General features: G+C 35.1%; 4 protein-coding genes across 7 annotated transcripts in view; all 4 read right to left on the reverse strand.

Moving 5' to 3' along the window:
• Window positions 1-884: 884 nt before the first annotated feature.
• eif3k (eukaryotic translation initiation factor 3, subunit K) lies at window positions 885-5,102 on the reverse strand. 2 transcript variants are annotated; one of them, XM_058799008.1, is made up of 8 exons: window positions 4,911-5,102; window positions 4,258-4,356; window positions 3,345-3,465; window positions 3,090-3,164; window positions 2,728-2,794; window positions 1,564-1,641; window positions 1,135-1,260; window positions 885-1,035 (listed from the first exon to the last, which is right to left on the reverse strand). In XM_058799008.1, the coding sequence occupies exons 1-8, from the start codon at window positions 4,970-4,972 to the stop codon at window positions 1,004-1,006; spliced, it is 660 nt and encodes a 219-aa protein (XP_058654991.1). In that variant the 5' UTR covers window positions 4,973-5,102; the 3' UTR covers window positions 885-1,003. The 2 variants fall into 2 exon arrangements, with proteins under 2 accessions (XP_058654991.1, XP_058654990.1); XM_058799007.1 differs by having other exon boundaries at window positions 3,090-3,167.
• An 896-nt stretch (window positions 5,103-5,998) lies between these two features.
• Window positions 5,999-9,531, reverse strand: LOC131554276 (histone H3.3A). The gene is made up of 4 exons (XM_058799496.1): window positions 9,382-9,531; window positions 7,926-8,069; window positions 7,699-7,852; window positions 5,999-7,108 (listed from the first exon to the last, which is right to left on the reverse strand). The coding sequence occupies exons 2-4, from the start codon at window positions 8,051-8,053 to the stop codon at window positions 6,980-6,982; spliced, it is 411 nt and encodes a 136-aa protein (XP_058655479.1). The 5' UTR covers window positions 8,054-8,069; window positions 9,382-9,531; the 3' UTR covers window positions 5,999-6,979.
• Window positions 9,532-10,917: 1,386 nt separating this feature from the next.
• Window positions 10,918-15,857, reverse strand: LOC131554277 (histone H3.3A). The gene is made up of 4 exons (XM_058799497.1): window positions 15,723-15,857; window positions 14,218-14,361; window positions 13,991-14,144; window positions 10,918-11,686 (listed from the first exon to the last, which is right to left on the reverse strand). Exons 2-4 carry the CDS (start codon window positions 14,343-14,345, stop codon window positions 11,558-11,560), a joined length of 411 nt encoding a protein of 136 aa, XP_058655480.1. The 5' UTR covers window positions 14,346-14,361; window positions 15,723-15,857; the 3' UTR covers window positions 10,918-11,557.
• Window positions 15,736-23,350, reverse strand: part of si:ch1073-429i10.1 (delta(14)-sterol reductase TM7SF2) — a 13,179-nt gene continuing 5,564 nt past the window's right edge. For 2 of the 3 annotated variants that reach the window (XM_058799495.1, XM_058799493.1), the window contains exons 9-12: window positions 23,296-23,350; window positions 22,591-22,671; window positions 22,307-22,429; window positions 20,995-21,195 (exon numbers count right to left, since the gene is read on the reverse strand). The exon at window positions 23,296-23,350 is cut by the window's right edge and continues 114 nt beyond it. In XM_058799495.1, coding sequence (XP_058655478.1) covers window positions 21,035-21,195; window positions 22,307-22,429; window positions 22,591-22,671; window positions 23,296-23,350 — 420 coding nt within the window. In that variant the 3' untranslated portion in view covers window positions 20,995-21,034. Of the gene's footprint in view, window positions 15,875-20,994; window positions 21,196-22,306; window positions 22,430-22,590; window positions 22,672-23,295 lie in introns of those variants that run through there. The other variant, XM_058799494.1, reaches the window with a different exon arrangement.

Here is a 23,350-nt window from a genome sequence, read left to right on the forward strand (position 1 = left end):
GCAACTATCTGTAAATCTGGAATCTGAGGGAGCAAAAAAATCTAAATATTGAGAAAATCACCTTTAAAGTTGTTCAAATTAAGTTCTTAGTAATGCATATTACTAATCAAAAATGAAGTTATGATATATTTACAGTAGGAAATTTACTAAATATCTTCATGGAACATGATCTTAATAAAAGAAAAATGTATAATTTTGACCCATACAATGTATTGCTGGCTATTGCTGCAAATATACCTGTGCTGCTTATGACTGCTGCTGTGCTGCAGGGTCACATATTATAATTTATAAATGCATATTTTAAACATCTAATTTAAAAATAGACTCACATTTGTATGGAGGCTTGTTTCTGCCCCTGGATAAAACATTTAAAAGCGGTTACTCTTTAATTGCACAATTCAGACATTTTTTCCTCACAATTCTGAGAAATAAGTCATAATTGCAAGATACAAATTTAGAATTCTGAGGACAAATATTTGGAACGGTGAGATATAAACTTGCAAAAGTCAGAACTGTGAGTTGATAGGTTGCAATCATCTTTTTATTTCGTGGCAGAAATGTTTTTACAAGAATTGTGAGGAAAAAAGTCAGAATTCCTATATCTCACAGTTTTATAAATCGTGCAATTCTGAAGGGAAAAACTGCCAAATTGTGGAATAAATAGCTGCAAATTGCAAGAAGCTTCCATACATTTTTGATCTCTTTCCTAAAGAATAAAAAATCCAAAATAGCTATATTTTTGTAATATCTGAAGAGCAAAAAGGGAAGAAAAGAGAAAGTCACACTGATATACAAGACAACAATGTATAAACTGATAAATTTATAAGAAAAAACAATAAAAAAACAAATTAAAGAAATTAAAACAAATTTGACATCACGCTGCATAACTATGTGCGATTTTAATGAAATTAAGACTCCAAATTTCTTAACTGAAATTAGTTTATTGTAAAATTCAATCAAGTGGAAACTCAGGCATGAGGTGTGTGTGTGTGTGTGTGTGTGTTCACTGTGACGTCGCCATGATGCTGGACACACCTGTGGACACCAGAGAACATCGGTCATCATGAGAAACACTTCATCGAACACTGAACTCTGAACGAAAGCCAGAAGTCGATGTCAAGCAGACAAACTCACTCTCAAAGTCGATTTTCTCCACGATGTTCTTGGGCTTGACGCTCTCCTCCTGGCTATGAATGAATATCTGTCCCTCTTCATTCTCCGTCCAGCCGTATTTATTCATCCAGACCTTCACCTGCGTGTCTGCGGTGAGATCAACATGATCAGGTGTGAGTTACACGTGTGTGTGTGTGTGTGTGTGTGTGTGTGTGTGTGTGTGTGTGTGTGTCTGTGTGTGTGTGTCTGTGTGTGTGTGTGTGTGTGTGTGTGTGTGTGTGTGTGTGTGTGTGTGTGTGTGTGTGTGTGTGTGTGTGTGTGTGTGTGTCTGTGTCTGTGTGTGTGTCTGTGTGTGTGTCTGTGTGTGTGTGTCTGTGTGTGTGTGTGTGTGTGTCTGTGTCTGTGTCTGTGTCTGTGTGTGTGTGTGTGTGTGTGGAGGACGGCTCTCACCCAGAGGATCTCCCAGCATCTCAGCCAGCAGCCTGTATTCGATGTTCTGATACGTGATTCCCACGACATGACAGATGACTGGAGACACAGAGCACAAACACACCACACTCACACCAGAACACACTGAAACACTCCTGCCTTCAACTTCACAGCACTGCCAGCATTAAGATATGAAATGCACATCACTGCACCTTCAGAGGAGATTCATAATAAAATGTACAGGCTGTGATGAATGCAGAGGTCTCAGAAAATCTGATAAATTTAGTTTCTATTAATTAATTCATTTTTTTGTTTTGTTTCCCATGTATTTGGTGTATTTTGGGTATTTGTATGAGTGTGTTAATTGTTATATATGTGAAGCACCACGCAAGTCTGAACAAATTGCCCCAAGGGGATTAATAAAACTCTAAACTATACTTGTGTATGTGAAGAGGTTTAGAGACTCATATGATGAAAAATATATGTGACCCTGCAGCACAGAATCAGTCATAAGCAGCACAGCTATATTTGTAGCAATAGCTAACAATACATTGTATGGGTCAAAATTATACATTTCTCTTTTATGCCAAAAATCATTAGGATATTAAGTAAAGATCATGTTCCATTAAGATATTTTGTAAGTTTCCTACCGTAAATATATCAAAACGTCATTTTTGATTAGTAATATGCATTGCTAAGAACTTCATTTGAACAACTTTAAAGGTGATTTTCTCAATATTTAGATTTTTTTGCTCCCTCAGATTCCAGATTTTCAGATATTGTTCTATCCTAACAAACCATACATCAATGGAAAGCTTATTTAATCAATGTATAAATCTCAATATCAAAAAATGTACCCTTATGACTGGTTTTGTGCTCCAGGGCCACATATGTAAGCATCAAAGAGATCTCATCTAATGTTATAAATTTATTTCTATGGGAAAAAAGTCAGAATTACAAAGTATAAAATGCAGAATTGTGAGAAAAATGTGCAATTCTGATATAATATTCAGATATAAACAGAGTTGTGAGATATAAATGCAGAATTATGAAAAAAAAAAAAAGCAATTCTGATTTTTTTTATTTTTTATTCCATAGTGTAAATGGGCTTCCATATGTTTCAGTGAGCAGCAGATGATGAAACACAATAATCTATATAATGTCAGTAATACAACAATCACTTACATTTCCGCACGGAGTCCTCAAATCCTGTGATTCCATCAATGAGATCTCGATTCTCCTCCAGACTGGCCTGAGAAACACACAACATTAACTACAGATACAAACCATATACCAGTGTGATATTCCCTGCACTGTGAGGTCCAGATGTCCCCAGAAGGATAGTAACACCAGTAAATGTTCACCTTGTGGAGACAGTTTTTTGGTCCCCGTGCTTATAAATCACACAGAATGAAGTTTTTTGAGAATCTAAGATGCCTGTAGTTCTGTGTGAGGAGCAGGTTTAGGGGAAGGGGACAGAAAATACAGTATAAAAACTATTACAACTATGGAATAACCCCATAAAACATGTGTGTGTGTGTTTGTACCCAGAAGCTCTGGAAGTGGCACGTCTCCAGCAGGTTTCCCAGGTACAGGATCTGTCTTATCGGACGCTCCTCCTGCTGCGACACGGCAGTCAAGGAAACATCTGGAGACGACACTAAAACACCGGGCGGCACAACGGCCTCCAACACTGATGATAATCAGAAATGCTTCTTGAGCTGCAAATCAGCATCTTAGAATGATTTCTGAAGATCACGTGGAGTAATGATGCTGAACGCGAGGCGCACAGTGAAGGATACGTGGGTCTGGTCGATCATGCACTTGCAGAGCGTGAAGTCTGTGTGTGGAAGGTTAGTGAGCGCTTTGAGCAGGATCTGAGCCGTGACGGTGGTCTGGAAGTACGCAGGGTTGAACTGGTACCTGACAGGGATGGAACGATAATATCAATGTAACAGCAAAACTGTCTGGATATCATCGTGGTCACATGATGATCTAAAACAACAGATCTTCTGAGCAAAAATAAAATATATTTAAACGTCTTATTCTAACATAAGAGGTGTTTAAAGTTGTGTTTCGGGTCATTATGTTTTGGCGCAGTATCTGTCAAACGAACTCAATATGCTTTGTCTCTTCATCAAGTCGTTCGGACGGTGTTTTGTAGCGAGACGTGTTTTTGTGAGTCTGTTTTCACTGAAGCTGGAGTTTCCTTCAAAATAAAAGCTTAAAGTGCAGCATTAATAGCAGTCTGAATTCAAAATATCTCTTTCAAGTGTAGAAATTAGGAACGAAGTATTGTAATTTCCCTGCTGTAGTGTAAAGCAAACATAATGTACCTATGAAATATTCATTTTCATTTATTTTACAGTGCAGTTGTTTTACAATACATGGCTATTACTGTCATTGTTGTTATTATTCTAATTAGTTTGTCTTCCTAAAACACCAGCGTGAGTGTAATTTAGACCGAGACACTATATCACAAATAAAAAGAGGGTTGAGTCCTTTAAAGTTCAATTCACTGACTTCTTAGTTAAGAAACATGGGTCGCAGCTCTTAAGTTTGACTCTTAAAGTGCACTAAATAGAATAATTTAACTTTAAAATGTATAAAATTAAAATTAGTCTTTTTAAATATCGCAATAAATCTCGTATGGTGGACTTCACATGGCATCGTGAGGGGCTCTGACGTCGAGCCCTGGATAGTGTGCACACTCACAGCTTGAGCACGGCCAGGTTGGCCTCCAGGTCGTAGGCGTTCTCTCGGGCCTGTGTGTCCACGTACCGCTCCAGCGTGGCCAGATTCTCCGGGTTATACCTGCAATCATCAATCCACTCATTAATGAGACATTATCAGCTGCAGAGCTGCTTATACATGAACTAAACTCGTTTTATAACTCAACTTTGCAAAACTGACACTACATTGATCTGGATAATGACACTATTGTCTTCTGTAGAAAAAAAAAAGTCAGAATTGTGATATATAAACTCAGAATTGCGAGAAAAACATACAATTTTGATTATTAAAAAGTCAAAATTAAGAGAAAAACGCACAATTTAGATTTTAAAAAATCTGAATAATGAGAAAAACACACAATTCCGAGAAAAAAAGGTCTGAATTGTCTGTTGTCTTCTGTAGAGCTGAAATTCTAGTCATTTAATAATTTTAACAGAATTATTTCTGTGAAGCTGCTTTGAATCAATCCTACTGTAAAGCGCTATAGAAATACACGACTCGAATTATTACACGCAGATGAAACGATATGACACACAAGCACCTACTTTGAATACTTTAATTCATTTTAAAACTTTAAATCAGCTCTAATATGTCCTTGATTATGATGTTTATCAGTTATTAATAATAATCTTCACCTGTCGATGCCCCGTAGAAGTTTGCCGACGTTCGCTCTCATCTGCTCGAATGTCGTCGCCATGATTCCGGTGTTTGTTTATTATTATTTTAATGGTAAACGTTTATATTTGTGTTTATTTTCCAGACACTCGGACCCTCGCCAGCGGAACCTCGGCGCGTGGAAGCGGCAGAGGACGTGACGTCATCGGTGACGCGGCTCTGGAGCGCCGCCGCGCGTGTGGGCGGAGTCATTACATCGCGCGCGAGCTAAACAGAGACTAATAATTCTTCCAGTAATGTCATTACAATGTTCATTACGAATTATCCGCTGGTCTTTAAATAAACACAAAAACATTATTTATACATCGTTCCGTTTTTTAAAAAAAAGTTTTAGTTCGATGTTCGTCTGTCATTTTTTTTAAATGTTCAACACAACGTTCAGAGAACATTTAAAAATAATGATCTCATAATGTTCGCAAAATTATAAAACTGAATGTACACTTAACATTCGCATAACCAGGAAAAATAGTTATTAATCAATTAAAAACCTGTGGACGTTTGGAGAACATGAAATAACGTTTTTATAACTTAATGGGAACGTTAGCAAAACGTTCTTAAAACGTTTTGTTGTTGTCTGGAACACATTAAGCCTTATTCATTATACAAACACGGTGTAAATCATTTATGAGTTCACTATGGTCATATTTCATTGCATAATTATTATAATAGATGCTTCCATTTAATTAGTTAGTTAAATAATTATTTACACTCAGTGGAAATACCAATAGACAATTTAAAAACAGCAGTATTTTCTGTTATTTATACTTCTTATTGCAAATATCTGCACCTCAGTATTTTTTATTTGCATCTACATTTGTATTTTTGTTGAAATTTGGTTAGTTAGGACCATTCCATATCTGTACTAGTCTAATAATGTAATATAATGTGCAATTATGTCTAATAAACTAATATATGTTAACCTAATTAATACTTTATTTGTATAGTAACTCATACAAGAAATGAAGTGCAATAAATAAAACATAAGTTTCTATAACAAGAGTTGAACGCAATTTATTTTAACATCACAATAAAAGACAACCCACAAAAGTGTGTGACATCCATTTATTACGCAATTAAGAGAAATTTCAAATTACAAAGATCAGTTTATTTAAACACCTGAATGTTCTGTAGTCGAACTCTGAATAAAGGAGAAACAAAATCACCCACAAATCAAGCAGGATTAAATAATAATGTTTCCATGTCTGCCTGAGGAGTCGTGTGACGCTGAAGGGATGAGAGTAGAAAACAGCTCTTTAATGAAGGAAAGTCACGTGGCCAAACTCAAAAACAGTATCAAGCCAGTATATATTTATTGTGTTCAAATTAATAAGTCACTCCGTCCAGATTCTCCTATCAAAAGACCCAAAATGATCGGGTCGTTTATGCAGATAAACATGTTATTCTCAGCGCTGAAGCCATTTAATGCTGTAATGCTGAACATCCCTTCACTTGCCTGAGACTGACCCAAACTCACCCTTTAGAAAATAAACATGATTTGTGATGTAAAAATGTCTTTATAAGAATCTGCACCTTCAAAAATATGCTCTAGATCTATGAAACAAGCTTATATGAACGCATTAAAAAAAAAAAGAAACAGACATCAATAATTATTAAAAGTAATTCTTAATATTCCAATAATAAACATTTGTTGGAGAGATGCTCGTATACAAACCCGGTGCTGATCGACAGCCTCACACACACACACACACACGTGCGCTCGTGATGGACGGTGCAGGGAATTCTGGGACGGGTCAGAGCTGTGTTAGCACCCTGCATGAGAGACGTAAAGCCCTGAATGCAGATATCAGCCCTGACCGCCTTATTCAACCTTCACTCGTGACCGATGGACAGAGTGTGTGTGTGTGAGGCTGATCGGTCACGGGCTGGTACATGCAAACAGGAAGTACCCTAAAAGTCTGTAGCCAAAAAACAAAGACACCACCCACCCCACCAGGACTGAACTCTAAAACTACCAACAAACAGCAAGAGAGAGAGAGAGAGAGAGAGAGAGAGAGAGAGAGACAGGAGCTCAGGCTCGTTCTCCGCGGATGCGGCGCGCCAGCTGGATGTCTTTGGGCATGATGGTAACACGCTTGGCGTGGATGGCACACAGGTTAGTGTCCTCAAACAGACCCACCAGATACGCCTCGCTGGCCTCCTGCAACACACACACACACACACACACACACACGTCACATGACCTGAGAGTCTAATAGGATCATATTACAGTTTTTGAGCCACGGATTTGGATTGTTTTTTGGATCAGCAAGAAAGAAAGAAAATTATATTTTTTATTTTTATTTTTTTCAATGTAACTTTGCTTTCCATAAGAACTTCTTATTTTTCCCCCATGTATGCCCAATATTTTTGTTATTTATAATGTAACAAATGATTTCTGTTTCAAATAAATGCTGTTCTTTTGAACTTTCTATTCATCTGTGAATCATGAAAAATAAAATGTATCACAGTTTCCTCAAAAATATTGTGCAGCACGACTGTTTTAAACACTGATAATAATCAAATGTTTGTCGAGCAGCAAATCAGCATATTATTATGATTTCTGAAGATCATGTGACACTGAAGACTGCAGTAATGATGCTGAAAATACAGCTGCGCATCACAGAAATACATTACAGTTTAACACATTCACATAGAAAACATCTGCTTTACACTGTAATAATATTTCACTGTTTTTACTGTGTTTTTGATTGGTTTTAGTCCACTATAATGACCCTGATCAGGACTGACCTGCAGGGCTCCGATGGCGGCGCTCTGGAAGCGCAGGTCGGTCTTGAAGTCCTGAGCGATCTCACGCACCAGACGCTGGAAGGGAAGCTTCCGGATCAGCAGCTCGGTGGATTTCTGGTAGCGGCGGATCTCACGCAGAGCCACGGTCCCGGGCCTACAGACACACACAGAGCGTCAGCGCTCGTCCCGCGGCTCCAGAACAAACACGGCTCGCGCGGCTCTCGTACCTGTAGCGATGGGGCTTCTTCACTCCTCCAGTAGAGGGCGCACTCTTACGAGCCGCTTTAGTCGCCAGCTGCTTACGAGGAGCTTTTCCTCCGGTGGATTTACGGGCGGTCTGCTTAGTACGGGCCATTCTCACACACGATCACCTCAAACACAACACACACAATATTACACACATCCATAGAAAATACTGTGCTCTCAACACATTTACACTAATGCAGACCACATACTACAATTTAAAATGCAGCTATATATTTTCATGTATTAAATAATACAGTGAAAAATAATACAGTATCAAATAAATATAATGTTGAATAATACAGTGAAAAGTGTATTTTAGAAATATCTATGAAAACTTTTTGCAAAATATTTTGTCTGGTAATTAATTTATTCAAATGTACTAATATATATATATATATATATACACACTTAGTTTAGAATAATTAAAATGGTTTAAATAACCAAATAAATAATCAAGAACAACATATGATTAAGCAAATTATGTAAATAAAATGTGATTTAAAATTGATTAAAATAAATTAATACATGATTAAAGCAAATGAGATTAACATTTCAATAATTTTATTTTAAACTATTTTAATAAATCACCACCATTTAAATAATGTACCTATTTTAATAATGTTAATTAGTTACTGATTTAAATTTTAAACAATTTATTTTATTTTAATTAATTGACATTATTCATTTTAAATCAAATTTATTTATATTGTTAATCAGTTTGATTTTATTTATTTTATTTTTTACACTTTTTCCCTCTAAACTTTCCATGGACCAGTTTGAAAACCCCTGCTTCAACAAAATAAAAACACGTAATATAATCACGTCATACTGAAACAGTCATAAAAGTACAGTTCAGGGTAGATGGATCATGTTTGCCCAGCAAAATTACATTTAAGACGCTTTAGGATTGAGTTTGAGCTTGAAAACACCAGGAAACTCAACACGTCAATCATGTCTCAAAACCAGCCTCTTTATAATAATAATATTCATGAGCCGACCAATCGGAGGACAGGAAATAAACCAGACGGTCAGCGTAAGCCCCGCCCCTCATCTGTGAACATCATGGCGCCTGTTTGACTAGCACAGAAAACCGAGCGAGAAAAGAGACGAACTAACGATAAAACTTCGACAATTTCACTGCGAATCACTCCACTGTCCTCACCAGTTACACTCGGACAACAAAGAAAACACTCTAGGGATGCAATATTGGGCGTTTAAAGCAGGAATGGAGGCGTTTATGGTGTTTTACGGCGTTTGTGAAATATCCGTTTATTTTGGATGGATTTTGCAGCTCGCGCGGCTGAAGCGCTTCAGGATTTCACCGATATAAACACAAACCGTTCAAACCGACACGAGTTACACAAAACACGACATTTTCTGCCTAAAATAACAATTAAATAACACACATTTATATTTTCTCTCCCTTAACCGCCTTACCTTAGTAAAAGTTGTGTTTAAAGAGTGTTTAGAGTTGAGCTTCAGTGTTATTTACCGTCTCTCGCGCACAATGGGAGCGGAAATGCGCCAATCAGCGGCTCCCACAATGCACCGCGCGGCAGCCTGTTTTTATACAGTCTATGGCTTCAACATGTGAGAAATATCCTCTTCATTTGTTAAAATACTGTCTGCACAGAGTCCTATTAACAGCGTTTATCAGCGCTTTACACTGATCCCCGCACTGTGTGGAGATATTACCATGGTACAGAGATGGTAATATTATGGTGCTTTACCATATTCCCCCGGTGTTTACAAGCTACTTTAAAACAGAGGTTTTCTATCTTTTAGATTCCACAGACCCCTAAATATGATCCTCAACTATACTGTGAAAAAAAAGAAAATTATAGAATAAATACATGTAACACATTATTTGGAAAATACTTAGTTTCTATAACAATACACGTTTTATTCCACTCGCTATATCACTGTATTGTTAGATATAGTAATTTATTCTATATTATTATTATTATTTTAATCAGTTTTATTTATTAATTTAATCAATGATATTTCATTTAAATTGATTTTAATTATTTATTGTAATCTTATTTTATTTAAATTAAATATTTCTTTATTTTTATTCAAATTTATTTTAATAGTTGTTTGCTTAGTTTTATATAATTGTATTAATATGGTAATAAATATGTATCATTTAATTACTTGTATTTATTTTTATCTTATTCGCTTTTTATTATTAAATCATTTTATCTACTTTTACACTTATTTAAATCACTTTTTATTATTTACTTTAACCATTTTTATTTATTGTAATCAAATTGTTATATTAACATACTTTATTTATTGTAATTTAATTTATATATTTTTAACATTTTATTTAAAGTTGCTTTTTATTTCTTTATTTTATCCATTTTTATTTCTTTTAATCAAATTTAAATATTTATTAGTGCTGTCGAATGATTAATCGCATCCAAAATAAAAGTTTTGTTTACATATGTGTATAATGTATATTTATTATGTATATATAAATACAAACACATGCATGTATATATTTAAGAAAAATATGTTATGTTTAGATGTTCAATATATTTATATATAAGAATATAAACATATACATGTAAATATTTTCAATATGCACAACACACACATAAATTATGTAAACAAAAACTTTTATTTTGGATGCGATTAATCAATTGACAGCACTGATATTTATACACATTTTATTATTTATTTAGTTTAGTTTTAATATTTATTTTTACATTTTTAACACTTTCTCTAAACTTTTCCTCTGACCCCAGTATGATTCCCTTCTGGCCCCCTGCTTTATTGAATACCACGGTTTTACCATGATTTACATTCATCACTGCCAGTTACAGCCACATTAACCTCTATTACAGACGCTTCTGAAGGAGTGAGAGTACAGCAGTGTTACTGGAGGAAATACTTTAGCCTAGTATCACATAATTACTCTCATAACTGAGATAATATTAGAGGTGCAATATTTCCATAAAACAGACTCGATAACAGTTCAACACCAATTTATTGTCCAATTCTCTATTCGTGTAGTACAAAGATTTGCTTTTTAGGACTTACACACATACAAAAACAAAGCAAACGTAATCACCTCGTGATAAAAACCATGTAAGGGTGTAGAAAAAACCTGAGTGAGTGTCTACCTAAACAACTCATGAAGAACCTATCAAATGGTATAAAATACAGTCTGTTGCTACATATGCTCTTCAAAAACACTAGATTCAACAAAACCAATCACTGAAATCATACGCACACCTGCCAATCTGTGCATCTCAGGAAAATAAATACATCAAAATAAAGAAAACCATTAGAAATCACAAACAATACACATAGAAAACATATTTCAAGAAAAGAGAGTGTTTCATGATGATTCTGACACTTCCAGTGAAGAGTTTAGCACCCAAAATCAGTCTTCTGTCCTCTCAGATTGATGATTAGGCACAGAAGTGTTAATTAGTGCCTGGAGTCCTTAATTATTCACCTGAGGGCTTGAACTCTTGTGCTTAGAAACACACGAGGACACGTCACAAGAGCTCGTCTGAGAGTACAAAACCAACACAAACACAGAGCGATCGAACACAAACAAACAGACACAGAGATGAAGTGAGACGGAGAGAGAGAGAGGAGCTCAGGCTCGTTCTCCGCGGATGCGGCGCGCCAGCTGGATGTCTTTGGGCATGATGGTAACACGCTTGGCGTGGATGGCACACAGGTTAGTGTCCTCAAACAGACCCACCAGATACGCCTCGCTGGCCTCCTGCAACACACACACACACACACACACACACGTCACATGACCTGAGAGTCTAGTAGCAGTCCAATCAATCACAAATCTCACAGATCACATAAGAACTTCCTCGACACCACAGCAAAAACTCTTAGTTCACACATTATTAAAGAGACACGTAAACAGCCAGTAAAAACAAGAACAAATACACAAGTTACAAATAAAATAAGGTGGGTAGTAATTAAGTGTAAAATAACACTGCATAGAGTTCACTGTATAAACTAGCTGTGTGTTGTTTGATGAGCATAGCAGCAGGTATTATTAGGCTGCTGTCACTTTAAGAGCTGACGCACAGATACAGTATAATGATACACTTACGATTTCTTTCTCAGCTGTTCTCCTTCATTTAAGACGTAACTGACTGCTTGTATCAGAATGATTGTCGAGATCGGTATTTTGTCAATTTTATGTGTATATAATGCGTGTGTTCAAAGGCATTCAGTTCGGTGTTACTATGTCAACTATGATCCATTCAACCAGTAGATATTATTATAGTTTTTGTTCATATTTTGATTTTATGTCTTTGTAATTTAGTTGTACGTTTTTGTCATTTTTATTAGTTTCTGTTTCACATTTTTTAGATAAAAAGTCTCTTCTGCTCACCAAGGCTGCATTTATTTAATCAAAAATACAGTTTTCTATGTGAATGTGTTAAACTGTAATTTATTTCTGTGATGCAGCTGTATTTTCAGCATCATTACTGCAGTCTTCAGTGTCACATGATCTTCAGAAATCATAATAATATACTGATTTGCTGCTCAACAAACATTTCTGATTATTATCAATGTTGAAAACAGTCGTGCTGCACAATATTTTTGTGGAAACCGTGATGTACTTTTATTCAATAGTTCAGAAATTAATGCTTTTATTCATCAAGGATGCATTAAATTGATCAAAAAGTGTCAGTAAAGACATTTATAATGTTACAAAAGATTTCTGTTTCAAATAAATGCTGCTCTTTTGAACTTTCTGTTCATCTGTGAATCATGAAAAATAAAATGTATCACAGTTTCCACAAAAATATTGGGTCACGAGTCACATGACCCGAGAAGAGCAGAAGAGTTCAGTGGCACTGAGATACTATCATAATTTGTTCATATTTAGATTTTTTTTAAATATTTTTATTTTAGTTAAAGATTAAGTAAATTTGTGTTTATGTAATTTTTTAAAAAATTTTTATATTTAGGCTTTAGTTATTTAATTACATCACTGAACTAAATGAGAAATATTGCATCGGAAACAAGCTGAAATATGTATTCCGCCACGGAACAAAAATATAAAAGGTAATTGCAACTTTTTATTTCACAATTCTGAGAAAAGTCAGAATTGCAAGACAAACTCAAAACACTTTCTCAGAATTGCACATTTCTACATTTAAGTCTCGTAATTCTTTGTTTATGTCTTGCAATTCTGTTTATTTCTCACAAATTTTCTTTTGCGTCTCTCAAATCTGCATTTACGTCTCATAGTTCTTTTACATTTCGCAATTCTGCCTTTTCTCTCTGAACTCTGAGGTTACATCTTGCAATTACGTTTTCTTGTTTTCTTTTCTTGTTGTGGAAAGAAAGATAATAAAGGTAATTGTGACACTATCTCACAATTCAAACTTCTTTTTTTTTCTTTTTTATCACAATTCAAACTTTTTTTCCTTTTTTTAATTGTGCATTCTCTCAATTTTAAGTCAGAATTGTGAGATAAAAAAAACACATACCTTTTTTTAAATTTCTTTATTTCATGGTGGAAATGTGTTTACATAGAAAACACTTTTTTTTTTTTTTTAAACATTTTACTTCTAGTAACAAATGTGACCCTGGACCACAAAAACCAGTCATAAGGGTACATTTTTGGATACAAAACTATTACAACTATTTGAAAATCTGGAATCTGAGGGTGCAAAAAAGTCTAAATATTGAGAAAATCACCTTTAAAGTTGTTCAAATGAAGTTCTTAGCAATGCATATTACTAATCAAAAATGACGTTTTGATATATTTACAGTAGGAGATTTACTAAATATCTTCATGGAACATGATCTTAATATCCTAATGATTTTTGGCATAAAAGAGAAATGTATAATTTTGACCCATACAATGTATTGTTGGCTATTGCTACAAATATAGCTGTGCTGCTAATGACTGCTTTTGTGCTGCAGGGTCACATATATTTATTTTATTTGTAGTATTGTTAGTAATGTTTTTTATGGATGTACTAACCTCGAGCAGAAAGGCAGTCACATGATTTTGGACAAACACACAGTGATTTAATGGAGGACTGACCTGCAGGGCTCCGATGGCGGCGCTCTGGAAGCGCAGGTCGGTCTTGAAGTCCTGAGCGATCTCACGCACCAGACGCTGGAAGGGAAGCTTCCGGATCAGCAGCTCGGTGGATTTCTGGTAGCGGCGGATCTCACGCAGAGCCACGGTCCCGGGCCTACAGACACACACAGAGCGTCAGCGCTCGTCCCGCGGCTCCAGAACAAACACGGCTCGCGCGGCTCTCGTACCTGTAGCGATGGGGCTTCTTCACTCCTCCAGTAGAGGGCGCACTCTTACGAGCCGCTTTAGTCGCCAGCTGCTTACGAGGAGCTTTTCCTCCGGTGGATTTACGGGCGGTCTGCTTAGTACGGGCCATTCTCACACACGATCACCTCAAACACAACACACACAATATTACACACTTATTTGTGTCCCTGGAGCACAAAACCAGTCATGAGGGTCAGTTTTTGTGAAATTGAGATTTATACATACAAAAAAATCTAAATATTGAGAAAATCACCTTTAAGGTTGTTCAAATGAAGTTCTTAGCAATGCATATTACTAATCAAAAATGAAGTTTTGATATATTTACGGTAGGACATTTACAAAATATCTTCATGGAACATAATCTTTACTTAATATCCTAATGATCTTTGGCATAAAAGAAAAAAGACATTTTGACCCATACAATGTATTGTTGACTATTGCTACAAATATACCTGTGCTGCTTATGACTGCTTTTCTGCTGCAGGGACACATGTGGACCCCCAAATATATATATAAATATATAATGATTTGTTATTTATTTAAATTCATTTTTAATTAATTAGATTTATTTTAATCAAATATAATTATTGAAAGTGTATTTATTTGAACATCTAATAATATAAAGTTGTACTGACACAATCATAAACGTTTAAACAGTAAATGTGTGATATTTACATCATAAACATACAATTCAGGGTAATTATACTATTTGACTAGCAAAATCAGATGAGCCTGATTCAGTATTGCACTTTTTAAATAAGTTTTATTTCTGAACTGCAGATAAATTTAAAGAGTAAAACTGCAATATAATGATTTTAACGATATATCTGTAGTCTGCTGATAGTAAATAATGATAAAATAAACAATCTTTACATAAATTGGACAAAAATGTGTAAGTATGGGGTAAAATGATTGCATTTGAAAATATAATCGCTGTTGTCATTCAGAAGATGTAGAGCTTCGCTAAAATAATGACTAGATTAACAATAAGAAGTTTTGTTTTTGATTACATGTGACACCTGTCAATCAACACATTATCCGCTTATAAACGCTATTTACAGACGGACGGGGGCGTGGCTTCAGTCAAGCCGCGCCAATCAGCGTTCAGTGTGCCAGTGAAGCACCGCCCCCCCGAGCTGATGACATAATGGCTGCTTGAAATTTGAGAGAAGAGATAATATAGCAGTTTACAAGGTGAAGCGCAAACGACACGGTTTCTAACGTATCACGGCTATACCGATCACGTTTAACGACGTACAGCGGTAGCGCACACTTTAAGCAACTATTTGAGGAAACTACTGCGAGCGAAAGCGCGGGAATGAGTTTATTTCGTCGAAGGAAAGCGAAAGAGACGCGCTTTTCTCTTCTCAGCGCGAGACGCTTTAAGATCGATTTCAGCTCACGACACTCATAACCGACCTTAAAGCGACCGAGTCCCGTTACCGGTAACCGGGCCCAGGTGACGCGTGTGCCGGTGTAGACTCACCTCTCGCTGGTTTCTGGGGTTTTATTCCGCTGCGGCGCGTTTTAGCTGCTTGAAGAGAGTTTGAGGCGAAATGGCTGATAATCTCCCATCATGCACCGCGGCTCCGATTAGCCTTCTTTTTTTTTCTTTTTTTTTTATGTCAGGGTAACTTACTAAAGATAAAAGTACAGAAAATATCAACATGACGTACAAAAAGGTGACATTACATGCAAAGCACCATTTATAGACGTGCGTCACAATAAATATACATTTAGTCATTTAGCAGACGCTTTTATCCGATTTAAAAGGATAATAGAAGCACTCAAAATCAATGAGAGAGATAAATTAATAAATATAAATGTAAATAAATAATACCAAACGAAAGCTTTAACCAAATAAATTAAAAAAGATGAAATAACAGTTTTAAAAGCGTTTAAGATTCTTGAAATAGTTTGGATATACTGTTGAACCTCTTGTATAAAATCAATAAATGTGACCCTGGACCACAAAACCAGTCTTAAGTGTCAATTTTTCGAAATTGAGATTTATACATCATCTGAAATCTGAATAAATAATCTCTCCATTGATGTATGGTTTGTTATGATCGGACAATATTTGGCTGAGATACAACTATTTGAAAAACTGTAATAAATACTGTAGTATACTTTAGTTTTTACTACAGTAAACTGTAGTGTATTGTAGTATAATATACCCTATAGTTGTAGAAAACTTAGTACAGTATTGGGTTTATATTACTATAGTTGTTATATTACCACAGCAAATTAATTCAAGTACTTTACTATAGTATGGTTCAAAAACACTATAGCATTTACTATAAATTACTATAGTATTTTTTCATGTGGGTATGTCTGATTTAAGCTGGATAAAATCTGAATGTGATTTCTCACCTTGTTGGTTATTATTTAAGCCTATTGTGAAGACAGAGTCCATACAATTTTTTCCAATCAATATGATCAGCCAAATTAAGACACCACATATGGAATATCTAATCTTATAGTGACGTAACTTAAAATAAGACCTTCTGAGTTAAATAACTGGGAATCTGTGCGTTCTGATGGGTTTCTGACCGTCTTTCCCACTATAAACTCTTCTAGTTTTGTGGACATTCACACAAAGACCAGTCAATAGTCAGGTGCTATTTCAAACACATTAAAATGCACAAATTCACCAACTTTTTTGACATGTGATCCTCTTTCACCTAATATATTTTAATTTGAAGTGTACCCTGAGATTTTAAAAGACATATTTTAATAATGAAGTATCATATTTGCATGTTCACGGTTCTCTGATGTTGGTTATTGTCACATGACATGCAGGTAAACAAATAAAATATTTCAGTTTTTCTGTAAGTGTTTTCTTTTATTCATTTTAAAATTATTTGTTTTAATTTAACATTTTTATGATTTAATTAATTATTAGCTTTTCATTAAACTCATAAACCCCCTCCAGTTCCTTCATAAACCCATATTGTTTAATGCGCTTCATGTTGTTGATAACAACAAATGGAATATATTTTATTTTTGGATCCACCCTGTAATATTTTCAAACACTTTTTTGGAAATTAAATGTGAAAAATGTGTGACTTTTTTTTCTCAGAATTTACTTTTTTTTTGTAATCCTGAGGTTACATGTTGAATGTTTTCTTATTCTGAGTTTATATCTTGCAACTTTGACTTTTTCCTCGGAATTCTGAGTTTATATCTCGCTACTTTGACTTTTTCCTCGGAATTCTGAGTTTATATCTCGCTACTTTGACTTTTTCCCCAGAATTCTGAGTTTATATCTCGCTACTTTTACTTTTTCCAGAATTCTGAGTTTATATCTCGCTACTTTGACTTTTTCCCCAGAATTCTGAGTTTATATCTCGCTACTTTGACTTTTTCCAGAATTCTGAGTTTATATCTCGCTACTTTGACTTTTTCCTCGGAATTCTGAGTTTATATCTTGCTACTTTGACTTTTTCCAGAATTCTGAGTTTATATCTTGCAACTTTGACTTTTTCCTCGGAATTCTGAGTTTATATCTCGCTACTTTGACTTTTTCCTCAGAATTCTGAGTTTATATCTCGCTACTTTGACTTTTTCCTCGGAATTCTGAGTTTATATCTCGCTACTTTGACTTTTTCCTCGGAATTCTGAGTTTATATCTCGCTACTTTGACTTTTTCCAGAATTCTGAGTTTATATCTCGCTACTTTGACTTTTTCCAGAATTCTGAGTTTATATCTCGCTATTTTGACTTTTTCCTCAGAATTCTGAGTTTATATCTCGCTACTTTGACTTTTTCCTCAGAATTTGAGTTTATATCTCGCTTTTGACTTTTTCCTCAGAATTCTGAGTTTATATCTCGCTACTTTGACTTTTTCCTCGGAATTCTGAGTTTATATCTCGCTACTTTGACTTTTTCCAGAATTCTGAGTTTATATCTCGCTACTTTGACTTTTTCCAGAATTCTGAGTTTATATCTCGCTACTTTGACTTTTTCCTCAGAATTCTGAGTTTATATCTCGCTACTTTGACTTTTTCCTCAGAATTCTGAGTTTATATCTCGCTACTTTGACTTTTTCCTCAGAATTCTGAGTTTATATCTCGCTACTTTGACTTTTTCCTCGGAATTCTGAGTTTATATCTCGCTACTTTGACTTTTTCCTCGAATTCTGAGTTTATATCTTGCTACTTTGACTTTTTCCTCGAATTCTGAGTTTATATCTCGCTACTTTGACTTTTTCCTCGGAATTCTGAGTTTATATCTCGCTACTTTGACTTTTTCCTCGGAATTCTGAGTTTATATCTCGCTACTTTGACTTTTTCCTCGGAATTCTGAGTTTATATCTCGCTACTTTGACTTTTTCCCTAGAATTCTAAGTTTATATCTCGCTACTTTGACTTTTTCCTCAGAATTCTGAGTTTATATCTCGCTACTTTGACTTTTTCCTCAGAATTCTGAGTTTATATCTCGCTACTTTGACTTTTTCCTCAGAATTCTGAGTTTATATCTCGCTACTTTGACTTTTTCCAGAATTCTGAGTTTATATCTCTACTTTGACTTTTTCCAGAATTCTGAGTTTATATCTCGCTACTTTGACTTTTTCCTCAGAATTCTGAGTTTATATCTCGCTACTTTGACTTTTTCCAGAATTCTGAGTTTATATCTCGCTACTTTGACTTTTTCCTCGAATTCTGAGTTTATATCTTGCTACTTTGACTTTTTCCAGAATTCTGAGTTTATATCTTGCAACTTTGACTTTTTCCTCGAATTCTGAGTTTATATCTCGCTACTTTGACTTTTTCCTCAGAATTCTGAGTTTATATCTCGCTACTTTGACTTTTTCCTCGAATTCTGAGTTTATATCTCGCTACTTTGACTTTTTCCTCGAATTCTGAGTTTATATCTCGCTACTTTGACTTTTTCCAGAATTCTGAGTTTATATCTCGCTACTTTGACTTTTTCCAGAATTCTGAGTTTATATCTCGCTACTTTGACTTTTTCCTCAGAATTCTGAGTTTATATCTCGCTACTTTGACTTTTTCCTCAGAATTCTGAGTTTATATCTCGCTACTTTGACTTTTTCCTCAGAATTCTGAGTTTATATCTCGCTACTTTGACTTTTTCCTCGAATTCTGAGTTTATATCTCGCTACTTTGACTTTTTCCAGAATTCTGAGTTTATATCTCGCTACTTTGACTTTTTCCAGAATTCTGAGTTTATATCTCGCTACTTTGACTTTTTCCTCAGAATTCTGAGTTTATATCTCGCTACTTTGACTTTTTCCTCGGAATTCTGAGTTTATATCTCGCTACTTTGACTTTTTCCAGAATTCTGAGTTTATATCTCGCTACTTTGACTTTTTCCAGAATTCTGAGTTTATATCTCGCTACTTTGACTTTTTCCTCGGAATTCTGAGTTTATATCTCGCTACTTTGACTTTTTCCTCGGAATTCTGAGTTTATATCTCGTTACTTTGACTTTTTTCCTCGGAATTCTGAGTTTATATCTCGCTACTTTGACTTTTTCCAGAATTCTGAGTTTATATCTCGCTACTTTGACTTTTTCCTCAGAATTCTGAGTTTATATCTCGCTACTTTGACTTTTTCCAGAATTCTGAGTTTATATCTCGCTACTTTGACTTTTTCCTCAGAATTCTGAGTTTATATCTCGCTACTTTGACTTTTTCCAGAATTCTGAGTTTATATCTCGCTACTTTGACTTTTTCCAGAATTCTGAGTTTATATCTCGCTACTTTGACTTTTTCCAGAATTCTGAGTTTATATCTCGCTACTTTGACTTTTTCCAGAATTCTGAGTTTATATCTCGCTACTTTGACTTTTTCCAGAATTCTGAGTTTATATCTCGCTACTTTGACTTTTTCCAGAATTCTGAGTTTATATCTCGCTACTTTGACTTTTTCCCAGAATTTGAGTTTATATCTCGCTACTTTGACTTTTTCCAGAATTCTGAGTTTATATCTCGCTACTTTGACTTTTTTCCTTGGAATTCTGAGTTTATATCTCGCTACTTTGACTTTTTCCTCGGAATTCTGAGTTTATATCTCGCTACTTTGACTTTTTCCAGAATTCTGAGTTTATATCTCGCTACTTTGACTTTTTCCTCGGAATTCTGAGTTTATATCTCGCTACTTTGACTTTTTCCTCGGAATTCTGAGTTTATATCTCGCTACTTTGACTTTTTTCCTCGGAATTCTGAGTTTATATCTCGCTACTTTGACTTTTTCCAGAATTCTGAGTTTATATCTCGCTACTTTGACTTTTTCCTCAGAATTCTGAGTTTATATCTCGCTACTTTGACTTTTTCCTCGGAATTCTGAGTTTATATCTCGCTACTTTGACTTTTTCCTCGGAATTCTGAGTTTATATCTCGCTACTTTGACTTTTTCCAGAATTCTGAGTTTATATCTCGCTACTTTGACTTTTTCCTCGGAATTCTGAGTTTATATCTCGCTACTTTGACTTTTTCCAGAATTCTGAGTTTATATCTCGCTACTTTGACTTTTTCCTCAGAATTCTGAGTTTATATCTCGCTACTTTGACTTTTTCCAGAATTCTGAGTTTATATCTCTTTATATTGCATATTAATAGTAAAATATTATTTAATCAACTTAAATACATTCATTTATACCAACAAAACTACATGTTATGGGTTAAATCAGGTAGAAGTAGTTCTTTAATTTAATTGCTTTTAGCTGTGTACTTGTCTGGATGTTTGAGTTTGAAATCATAGGATCCACACAGCTAATAATAACTCAACACAAGAGCTCAGCTTTGATGAAGTTTATGTGAAGCACGTCAGAGATGTTCAGTACACGTAAGGCAGGAGTTTGTATGGCACTCGCCGGCAGTATTCTCTCCAGGCGTCTCTGTGCTTCTTCAGACAGGACTCTTCGATCTCGTTGGCTCGTTGCCTCAGTAATTGAAAGCACTGCAGTGCTGGAAAGTATGGCAAAACGCTGGAGAACCCTGCATGAGACACAAACCAACTAAATTACTCATGCACTGCTTACAAAACCTTCTTAACCCCATAATGAACATAGACGTGAAAGTGCACCATCCAAAATTAAACTGTTATAATTAATGAATGCTTTGGAATACAGATCTAAGGTTAAAGCAGATTATTGTATAAGTGGAAACATTACAAAATATAAAAGTATCAAATTTATAGAAGTGCTTAGAAGAAAATGCTATTTTATTTTATATTATATAAATGTTTTTCATAACAGATTTTACTCTAAAATTGCTATAAAATTAATATATAGATATAAAGAAAACTGAGGTTCCTGTGAGATTTTATTTAGGGCGTTATACCACAAACAGCCACCAGGTGACACCCAAACTCCACTGAATTTTTTTTAATGCAATTTTTCTTTCACAAATGTGACCCTGCAGCACAAAAGCAGTCATAAGCAGCACAGGTATATTTGTAGCAATAGCCAGCAATACATTGTATGGGTCAAAATTATCCATTTTTATTTTATGCCAAAAATCATTAGGATATTAAGATCATGTTCCATGAAGATATTTTGTACATTTTCTACATCGAAACTTAATTTTTGATTAGTAATATGCATTGCTAAGAACTTCATTTGGACAACTTTAAAGGTGATTTTCTCAATATTTAGATTTTTTGCACCCTCAGATTCCAGATTTTCAAATAGTTGAATCTCAGACAAATATTGTCCAACAAACCATACATCAATGGAAAGATTATTTATTCAGCTTTCAGATGATGCATAAATCTAATTTTTTTTTAAAACTGACCTTATGACTGGTTTTGTGGTCCAGGGTCACAAATGTCTAAATTTCTCTGTCAATATTACTTCTAACACAAAATACATTTTGTAATATAACACTTGACACCGCCCACTTAGGGGGAGGAGACCGCCATAAGATTTTAAAGTATGCAGTAATGTCCGATTTCAAATAGTTTTCACAGGAGTTTTTAAGCTTTCACATGATATCTAATTTAGGCTGAAATGTTTGATAGAGTAAAAAGGCAATAAAATGTGTAATGGCTGTGAGCCACCGGTGACACTAAAGCTGATCTGAATGCGTTCTGCTCTTCGTAACGTACCACACGGCAGACACCAGGCAAACATCATCAGAATGTCTCCGGAGTAGTTGGGGTGTCGGACCCATCCGAACCATCCAGACACCAGCAGACTGCTTCCCGCCGGGCTGCGGATCGTCTTCAGACCTTTGAGAGACACTGAGATCATCAGCACTGACCAGACCTGCATTAACTTCTCCTTCATGACAAATACAACTTCAATCTTGCGTTTATGAACCGGTGTGTTGACATGGGACTTTTCTGCATATACAGTGGAGGAAATAAAAGAATAGGAAGAGGTCACGTACGAGCGTAGGCCGGATCGTTGGGATTTCTGCGGAAACCATCTTTCTCCTCGTTGGACAGGTAATAAATCAGGAAGCCAGCAGCTGTAAATAGATTGTAATCAGAGACGTGTAACATCTATCAGCTCTTTTTGATGCAGTGCATTAAATAATGTTGCATTCTCAGAGTTGGCAAAAAAAGATTTTCTTAATTAGACTTGCATCAAAATACATTTACTTGAGATGCAAAATGACATACACAGTCCGAAAAGTACACTTGTTGAGTTGTGTATTTTTCTGAATTTTTTTTTCTTGTTTTAAGCATAAACTCACTTCATTTTGATCAGTTTCTCAGAAAACAAAGTTGTTGTTTTTTTTATAAAAAGTTTTCTTATGCACTGGTCAATTTTGAGATTTGAGGCTTTTCATAAAGTTTTGATTTATTTGCGCCCTCATCCAGGTGTTCGGATTTGTGTTCTAGAAATGTATGTAAATTAGCGCATATTTAATTAGACAATGCCTCATGTGTGTATTTAAACATAACATCTCAGAAAACTTGATGATAAAAAAATCCATCAACTGGGTAAGTATGGTGAGATCTATTAATTAATTTTTTTAAACATTTTTATCTAAGAAAGTTTAGATATTTTTACTGGAAATCAATGCAAAAGTAATGAGAACGAACAGTATATTTAGGTCTGAAGACTGCTTGATGGAGGTTATTCTCACCGAAGAGCACACAGATGAGGACGGCAGACAGGAAGTGGATGTGATTGGGCCTCTG

Source organism: Onychostoma macrolepis, chromosome 15 (assembly GCF_012432095.1).
Source record: "Onychostoma macrolepis isolate SWU-2019 chromosome 15, ASM1243209v1, whole genome shotgun sequence".
Taxonomy (NCBI): domain Eukaryota; kingdom Metazoa; phylum Chordata; class Actinopteri; order Cypriniformes; family Cyprinidae; genus Onychostoma; species Onychostoma macrolepis.